Source organism: Cucurbita moschata, unplaced genomic scaffold (assembly GCF_002738365.1).
Source record: "Cucurbita moschata cultivar Rifu unplaced genomic scaffold, Cmos_1.0 Cmo_Scf00021, whole genome shotgun sequence".
Taxonomy (NCBI): Eukaryota; Viridiplantae; Streptophyta; class Magnoliopsida; order Cucurbitales; family Cucurbitaceae; genus Cucurbita; species Cucurbita moschata.
In genome coordinates this window covers 1,393,710-1,402,674 of record NW_019268537.1, presented here as the reverse complement: position 1 = coordinate 1,402,674, position 8,965 = coordinate 1,393,710, and the positions used below count along the sequence as shown (strand labels likewise).

At 35.6% G+C, this 8,965-nt stretch overlaps 3 protein-coding genes across 6 annotated transcripts in view; all 3 read left to right on the top strand.

The window, feature by feature from the left end:
• LOC111458164 (crossover junction endonuclease MUS81) overlaps positions 1-1,176 on the top strand; it is a 9,371-nt gene extending 8,195 nt beyond the window's left edge. The window contains exons 13-15 of one of the 2 annotated variants that reach the window (XR_002713064.1): positions 178-297; positions 376-462; positions 952-1,047. Coding sequence is in view for 1 of the 2 variants with exons in the window: in XM_023100656.1 (XP_022956424.1) it covers positions 60-297; positions 376-462; positions 952-1,062 (436 nt within the window). In the remaining variant the exon portion in view is untranslated. Of the gene's footprint in view, positions 1-59; positions 298-375; positions 463-951 lie in introns of both variants that reach the window. The other variant, XM_023100656.1, reaches the window with a different exon arrangement.
• Positions 1,177-2,197: 1,021 nt separating this feature from the next.
• LOC111458903 lies at positions 2,198-5,566 on the top strand. 3 transcript variants are annotated; one of them, XM_023101761.1, is made up of 5 exons: positions 2,198-2,526; positions 3,503-3,608; positions 3,844-3,965; positions 4,072-4,193; positions 5,102-5,566. In XM_023101761.1, exons 2-5 carry the CDS (start codon positions 3,503-3,505, stop codon positions 5,409-5,411), a joined length of 660 nt encoding a protein of 219 aa, XP_022957529.1. In that variant the 5' UTR covers positions 2,198-2,526; the 3' UTR covers positions 5,412-5,566. The 3 variants fall into 3 exon arrangements, with proteins under 3 accessions (XP_022957529.1, XP_022957528.1, XP_022957530.1); XM_023101760.1 differs by having other exon boundaries at positions 3,472-3,608; XM_023101762.1 differs by lacking the exon at positions 2,198-2,526 and adding an exon at positions 2,543-3,074 and having other exon boundaries at positions 3,472-3,608.
• A 793-nt stretch (positions 5,567-6,359) lies between these two features.
• Positions 6,360-8,965, top strand: part of LOC111458900 (intron-binding protein aquarius-like) — a 12,686-nt gene continuing 10,080 nt past the window's right edge. The window contains exons 1-3 of the mRNA XM_023101755.1: positions 6,360-7,116; positions 7,537-7,626; positions 8,713-8,775. Coding sequence (XP_022957523.1) covers positions 6,709-7,116; positions 7,537-7,626; positions 8,713-8,775 — 561 coding nt within the window. The 5' untranslated portion in view covers positions 6,360-6,708. The remainder of the gene's footprint in view (positions 7,117-7,536; positions 7,627-8,712; positions 8,776-8,965) is intronic.

Below are 8,965 nucleotides of genomic sequence, written 5' to 3'. Positions count from 1 at the left end.
CCCCCCCCCCCCAAAAAAAAAAAAAAAAGAAACTATGGTATGTTTTTTATGTTCTGCAGTTGCTTTACAACAGAGATTTTAGAGGGATTTGATGTGCAAAGAACCAGTGGCTTGTCAGATACACTAAAGAAGTATGGTTATCTTACTCATGCAATTACACAATACTACATATTACAGGCATCTGATGAGCGTCTTAGTCATTTTGATGTCTGTCCTCGTCTCGATGTATTTATCAAAAAGTGCCAAGAATTGGATAAGATGACGGTTAGTGATGTTTTTGCACTTCAGCTCATGCAGGTATGTTTATAAAGGAAAGCAAAGTTCATTCTTAGAATCCTATGATCATTCATAGTCTAATGGCATCTATGTATGCAGGTGCCTCAAGTTACAGAGGAGATTGCGGTCGCTGTTTTGGATTTGTACCCCACTCTTCTATCACTTGCCCGAGCATACTCTCTTTTAGTGAGTTCGATTTCCTTTTCTTCTATTTCATAAGGTTGCTTATCCTTCTTCCGATTACGCGCTTACTGGGAATTGGGATAGGTTTAAGACATATTTGTTATATATAGGTGAAGGAATTAAGTTCCCATCTACTACTCAAAACCATATAATTGACAAAAACTGTTAATCTACGAACATAAGACAGAGAATACTTTTGGACAAGTCATTTTTAGCGAAGCTAGAGGTTAGCAATCACTTTTGGGTGTGTTTGGGACTCACGGCTGCATAAACCCTGTTTCATGAGCTTAGGCTTACGAAACCCACCTTTAAATATTACATACAAATATCCATAAATTATTATACCCACAAAATAAGTAAAATTTCACAACCCAAAATATCTTTTAATTCGTTCCTTATACAACGAAAACACATATTATTGAAAATGTGAGCTAATAAGAGAAGTGTGTGTATTTTAAAGTAATTTCTTATTGTTTTCTAATGAAAAACTAGGACGATAATGTCACCCAACAAGAAGAGATGTTAAGGAGACAGAGCAACAATTTGATCAATGCAGCTGCTAGCCGGAATATTTTTCATTTGGTATGGGGTAGTGGGAAATAGTTCGCATATATCCTCAATAAACTGGCTTTTGATGGCTATGAGCTTCATAGTTACTGCTGTAAGTATGCTTATTATTTATTTTAAATGCCATGTTCATATGCTATAGTTTCCTCAGGGTTGTTTGTGACTGTACCATTTGACGAAGCTATATAGGCTTGCTTAGTTTCTGGTTTGAGAAGTGTGTCTCTAGCTAGTGAATAGTTTTAGTTTCATTACTGGGATGAAGTTGCATCCCTCTCTCCAATAGAATTTTGGTTAAACCGTTGAACTTTGCCCTTTGTTTCAAATTATCGTTGTATTTGATCTTTCATAAACGTTTCAAAAGTACTCTTAAAATAGAATCATGATATTGATGATGATACCCACAATTTAAGGATTTGGATGCCTTTTAACTTTCTTCTTCTTTTTGTGGCCATTTTTTATTTTATTTTATTTATTCTCTTCAGGTTTTGTTCTTCCAGTTTCTAAGCTCACCATTGTTGTACATGGAGCTCTATTACTTATGGGGTTCAGTTTTTTTTGTTATCTAAATAATATGTTTTTTTTTTCTTTGAGTAGTTTTTTTGTTTTTTTTTTCAATGAATAGAATAATTATGTTTTTTTTAATATATTAAAACAATTAGCGTAAACAAATAAATAAGAACTATGAGACTTGATACAAATACAACTTTATATCTAATATGCGAGATCCTACATCGATTGAAGAGAGAAACGAGTGCTAGCGAAAGACCCGAAGGTGGGTAGATTGCGAGATCTTTATCGATTGAAGAAGAGAGTGGAACCCAACAAAAGCTTTTAAAATTTTTGAAGGGAAGTTCAAGAAATCCAAAATAGAAAATATCTACCGGGAATAGTTTGGCTTTTTAAAAATTTTGATTAACAATAATGCAAAAATATAAAATGAAAGAAAATAAATTTCCAAGAAAAACAACTTCAACCTTGCTCATTTTCTTTTCATAATTTTTCATTTATTTTTGGAGTATTAAAATGTTGATTTCCTATTGTAATTATTATCAATATATATTTAAAATATTTACTTTTAAATTTTTAATGAATAATTTGTATTAAAAAAATGTAAAATATCATAATAAATCCATTAATATTTTGTAAATAAAAATATAATAAACATTTCTTTTGCGGTAACCGCCCACACCAATCCCATCTCTGATTTTTTTTCCCGTCTCTTTGATACTTCCTCTCTGTCGTTGCTGATCGCCGATCGCCGCCACGCCTCGACTGCACTTTTCTTTCTCTTCTTCCTCTTCTACTTTATCTCACTCTCTGCTGCAACCTCACGCTGCCACGCCAACCCCGTGCTCTCTCCCTGTTGCGGCGCCCCTCTTCTCCACCAATTTCAATCTATCCTACTTGCCGTCCGCTCCATCTCTCAGTTATCAGTATCAGCACGCACGGCTGACGGCGCGGCCTTTTTTTCGCCCAACACGTTCAGCTCTTTTTCTCGCGGTAATCAGTTTATTGCTTTCTCTAATTCTTTCCCTGTGTACATTGAATTCAATCTACACAACGGAACCTGTATAAAAAGATTGATAATGCATGCCCGTTTGATACTAAGATACTCAGTGGACATGAATTGTTGATGTTTAGACGTTAATAGAAATGCTATCCTACGGTTGGTTATTTTGATTTAATAGCTGATAGTGTCTTTTAGTATTTATGACGTGGTTGGAGAACCCATTTTGAGTTATTTCCCTTAGAAATTAGAAGATGTGAATTAAATTGGAAGTTCGCATGTAGAGTGCCGACCTTAGACTGGCAAGTGAATAATAGGAATGGTGCCCAATGTTCTAGGTGTTATGGCTTGGTTGTAATTCATCAATTTCACTGCTGGTGATCCGTTCTGACACAGAATCTGAGTCTGGGTTTTAGAAATTGATTGAGTAGAAGTTTTGTCTGTGATGGTTTGATGATATAAATGGTTTATAATTAGCTCGGGCTTTGGAATGCGGATTTAGCGAGATAAGTGAATCTCGCGATGTTCATAATTTTGATGGGTATCCCACCTCTCTTCCTTTCCTTCTCGACGTACAATTGATCTTTCTGCATTTCGGTTATTGGGGTGTTTAAGCTTTCTTTGAGCAAAATTGGGGCTTTAATTTGTTGTCTAGTTCTAGTTTTATGAAAAGATAATGGCATGGGAAATTGTTGATGGGCGAAGATGTTCTGCTGACACAGATGTTGCCAATCGTTTAGTTCTAATATAACCATTGTTGTATGAAATGCTTATCTGTTTTTGTGGAATCGAGTGTATAGGCCCAATGCTTCTACTAATTGGTTTTGTCGAGAACCCTTCGTTTTTTTTTTTTTTCCGCTATGTTGCGATAATTTAAGTAAGTCATTGTACCTTGAAATCGAGTTCACTATAAGGTTTTCTTTTATTCGTTGCTGAAGATTGCAATCGCAATCGGCCTAATTCTGTTAGATGGAGGGTACCATTGCTGAAGAACTTTATTCCGAGAGTTTGCAGTCAACAAAATCAAAATTGGCTGACATATCATTATCTGATTACAGACAAAATCGGCCATCAGGTATTACTATGTTTTCAATAATGCCTTAGTACATATAAAAGGGAACCCCACTAGAGGGAGGTGCTCCAGTTAAGTAAAACAATACTCAAAGAATAGTTACCAAAGATTCTTGTCACCGATGCCCACAGAAACATGGAATCTAGCAAGGGACCATTCATCACAAATTATGCCTAAAAAACGCTGTCATAACTTGACCTACGTTTGTAGGATTATATGAATCAGGGTCTGGTTGCAGGTTCTGCTGTGAATGACTCGTGTGAAGATGATGGATCTTTATGGGGTGGTTCGGATGAATGCTTGGAGGAAACATCTGATCTGGATAGGGAGTGGCATAGAAGACACGACCAATTTCATACGGTAACAGATTAACTATTCTATTTTATCTTTTTCTTTAATAATTGGTTTCACAAGAGAGGATTTAAATGGATTTCATGCTCCTTTTTCACTCTTGAATATCGTTTAGATTGGATACCGTGATGGTTTAATTGCTGGGAAAGAAGCTGCATCTCAAGAGGGATTTAATGTTGGCTTCAAGCAGTCAGTCTCTATCGGATATAAGTTGGGTCTTGTCAGAGGTGTTAGCAGGTTAGGAGAGAATAAATTTCCTACCATTTTACACATGCATGAATTCATACGTATCTCTTGAAGTTTGTGTCAGCAAGATTTTTTTTTTTCTTTTTCTTTTTATTTTAACGTGAAAGAACACTGGGTTCTTGTAATTGAACAGTTCTATTATATTGCTGCTATGTTCTAAAATATGTGTTACTTGAGTACAGCTGACCTTTCAAATAGTCTGTCAAATTTTTAGTCCTTCGGGCTCGTTTGGAATGATTTTTTTTGCACTTAGAAAGTCATTTCAAGTCGGCCTTACGTGATGTTGCATTCAGTATTGTTAAGAGAGCCCGTCAAGTATGACATGCAAAGAGGTGTAGGGTAGTATTTATGAAACCACATCTGTCTCGCAGTCTCTGTGCAGCACGCATAGGCTTTCTCCAGGACCCGATTTAAGTCAGCCTCATATGTCGTGCAACAAGTGTCAAGTTGGTAACCTGCATTGCCTTTTTCGCTCTCTTTCTTATTTCTTTCCTTTGAATTTCAGTCTAAGCCCATGTCGTCCCTTTGGTGAGGATTGAGCTATTGCTGCACCTAGCAAAATTATGCAATATAATTAGATGTTGAATCATAATTTAGGTGGCGATTTGAAATGCGAATTCTTAGTCGAATAGCTGAATAGCCGAATAGTTTGTTTGACAAGAACACCTCTCTTGAGTTTTTGTGTCATTAAAGACTTCAGCGATTACATCTCTCGTTCTTTTGAATTGGAGCATCTTTTTGTAATTCTTTCTTTAATGTTTCTTTTTTTATTTTGCTTTTTTGTATTGCCTTCGTGCTGTTCTCAATGAGAGTTGTTCTTTTCATGGAAAAAGGCCATTGATCCATTGTTCTTGGTAATACGGCCTTCTTCTGAACGTTTTCATTTTCATCTTCTGAAGTGTGCTTGCTTCCCTTCCTGATGACTTGAAAGAGAAGCTAGTAGGGATTGAAGAATACAGAAGTAAATTCCAAAGCTTGTATGAATCTGTGAACTCTCTTTCGACAGCAGATGCACTTAGGCTATTCCACGACGATATTATGGCACAACACACGAAAGAAGAATGCGTCGATGCAAATACGAGTTCCCAAACAATAGATTTGTTGAAGCAAAATTCAGATTACGGTCGTCTAGGACAGTTCTATGGAGAGCTTCAAGCACTGTTACCCAAATCACCTGCTCTGAATCTTCATTTACATGAAGAACAGTAGCTTCAATGCAACTTTTGTAGGTTCAGCATTTGTTATGTTGAAATTTTGGGTATTGATCTCTTCTGTCAGTTATGTATAATATTTACATTTGGGAATTTCTATATTCTCCTTTAATCCCGAACCAACCAACTCAAAGGAAAGTTTTGAAATCGATATGCTCTAAAATTTCTATTAGGTTGATTCTTTACGGTTTTCGAGTTTTTGGATATATATAATTTTTAATCTAAATGCCTTGTTCTTGAACAAGGTTAGTAATCGAATTTTTTTGCATGTCTGGTGTGATGATGTATTTGTTGTCTTGTTACTAATATGTTCAGCTAAAAATGGAGAGCCGATGATTTTTACTTTTGAAAATAGTGGACTTCGTTTGTGCGGCACTAGCATCTCAGCAACAAGCGACGTATGCTTGAGTCTCTAGCTTCGGTTTAAGAAGGAAGTTTTAGCCTCTGGCCTTGGTTCAAGAAGAAAGTTATAGCCTCTGGCCTCGATTCAAAAAGAAAGTTTAAAAACACGGGGCCAAGATTTGAGAAATTGAAATTTGTGTTATATGAGAATGTAAGCAAAAGGTAATAATAACGATTTACTACATATAACTATCGGTTAGGTTTTTTCTAACATGTTTAGTAATGGTTGGGTAGGTTTTTTCTGATGGATATAAACACAAATGAAATTATTTCTATGCCCTTATTTGCATTAAATAAATAAAACTTGTATTATCTATCAAATTATTTATTTAAATCGATTTTAATCTAAAATAATTTTAGTCCGTTGATTTTGAGTGAAAATAGTCATCAGGGGAGAGTCTAAGTTGATTCAAATATAAAATATTTAGATTTAAATTTATGTAATTTATAATTTGAATTTTTAATTAATACAATAAAAAGTTTACAATATAATTGGATTTTTTTTTTCAATAATTAGAGAAAGAGCATGTAATTGAGGAAATTTTATTGAAAATTTCACCAGTTTTTGCGTTCCAAACGTCTTGGGATTGGAATTATAAGGTGTAAGACGATCACCCGCTCTGGTCGGGTGATGGTCATTTACACCGACGCCGGCGACTCTTCTCTCAATCAGTAAATTTCGACCGCCACGGTGAAGATTTTCGCCGTTCATCGACTCCGCCCAGTGACCAGGCCGTTTACATCGACTCTGCTGCTCCTTCGAAACCCAGCCCCCGAGGTTTATCCCTCAGTAAGTCCATCCCTCTAGCTAAAACCCTGCACCAATTTTGCGAACTCTGGAACCCTAAACCTCCTTCCTCCGCCGTAGAAGTTAAGGTTTCCAACCACTTACAATGCCGAAGGTGTATGGAACTGGTGTTTACGATTTCAAGCGCCACAGAGTGGCGGAGTACCCAGTTGAGTCCAATGAGGTCGACGACAAGCCCGTGGAGTCTATGCCTGGTGCGACACTGCCAAACACTATAACGCTAGATGAGATTCAGCGAGACCGGCTGACTAAGATTGCGACGGCGAACTGGTCGAAAGTAAGCGACCCTTCGAAGCCCTTTGATCCAGAGTTAGTAAAGAAGATTTATGAGACGGAGCTTTCGGTTAAAGAAGGGCGGAAGACCGTGCCTCTGCAGAGGGTGATGATTTTAGAGGTCAGTCAGTACTTGGAAAACTATTTGTGGCCTAATTTTGACCCGGAGACTGCGACGTTCGAGCATGTAATGTCGATGATTCTCATGATTAATGAAAAGGTAATTATTCTGTGAGAGAAAGCTTTCTGGAATTCATTAACTGATCTCATTAGCATTTCTCCGTTTAAATGTACTTCTCGTTGTGTTGTAATGGAAATCTGTAAAGCATTTAGCCGGAAATGCGAAGTTGCATGCTAATTCGAAATTCCGTGGTGTTGCAATAAGCTTTGCACGGTAATTCGTGGTTTCTGGTAGATGCTCTTTTGGAAGAAGGAGAAAAAACAAAACCTCCATTTCCCCCCGTTTATATTGATGTGCGTCCATGCACAATTTTATTAATTTTATGAAAAACTGAAGTGAATATCGTAAGAGCTCATCCAGAAAGAACCTTACCATTCTTTTATTGTTGTCATTAGGTTATAATTTATTGAAACAGTATATTATTGTTTGTTTCTTACAGATTGTAATTTAATCTTGTAGTTTCGAGAGAATGTAGCAGCTTGGGTATGTTTTTATGATCGGAAAGACATCTTTAAGGGGTTTCTTGAGAGGGTTCTTCGACTGAAGGAGGTTAGTTTTCTTTTGATTGACTTGTTTGGTATGCCGTACTTGTGAAAATTGATCCAATGATATAATTTTAGCTGAAAGATTATCATCCTTTATTTTTATACTTCATTCTTGATTTATGACATTGATATATATGTGTGTATTTCATTGAGAAACCATTGTCATCCAAAAGAATGTAAATTCAATGAGCTATACAAAAAAAGAAGCCGATCCAGGGAATTGAGCTAGCAAAAGCTGAAAATTATAGGAAAAGTCTCTAGTCGCTTGCGGTTAGAAATAGAGAAAATTAGGAAAAGATTTAGTTACTACGATCCAAATAGATTGGAGTATTTTTTTCTCATTTTTGTAGAGGCTTGAAATCCGGAGGAAAGTATGCTTCTTTACTTAGCTCATAGTCTAGGGAAGGACTTGTTCTCCTATTGTCTTATAGAGAAAGAAACTCAATTCTCGTTCTTGGCCTGAATTGGTGTGTTTTGTCTAGTGTCTAAGTAGAAATTGGGAACTTTTTTTTGTTTGTAAACATCATGGATAACACATCCCTTTTGTAAATTTCAATCATCAATGAAATTGTCTCATATTAAAAGGTATACATATATATATTTTGCGGTTGTGCCTTTTATTTCCAAAATATGGTGTTGCATGGGCAGAGCTTTAATGTGTTGCAATGGTTGAAGAAGAAGATAGCCACCTACTAGCTTTCTCAGTTGTGCTCATGTTTCGCTAGTTTGGGTTGTTTTTGCTGTTCTTTTTTGCTACTATCGGTAGTTTTTTAGCTCAAGAATATGACTTATCCTCTTTTCTTTTCTTTTTTTGTTAATTGTTTTTCTAATGAGAACCATTTTAAGTAGGACAAGTTCTCTCTTTACTTTATGCCATTGATTGGGTATTCCGTTTTATTGTATCTTCGAGATTCTGCTTAAATTATTCCTCTTCCCTATTGTAAGTCCCAAAGTTATACTTTTCATGTCATCATATGAATGTCTTTTATTTTTGTAATAATATAGACCAGAAATTACTTTATTTTTGTTTAGACCTTAATTTATCAGTTTTTTTTAATCTGAAAATGTAACTACTTCTATTATGATGTAGGGAAGAGAAATAAGCATTGCGGAGAAGACAAATTATCTTGTTTTTATGATTAATGCCTTTCAGGTATATGGCATGTTTATTTCAATTTAATTTTGAACAATTACTTGCTGTTTTACCAAGGGCTACCTTTCATTACAGTACCCAAATAACCTTAGTTTTGTGATGAGAAGGATGACCATATAATCTCTCTCTCCCTCTCAAAAAAAAAAAAAAAAAAAAAAAAAAAAAAAAAAAAAAAAAAAAAAAAAAAAAA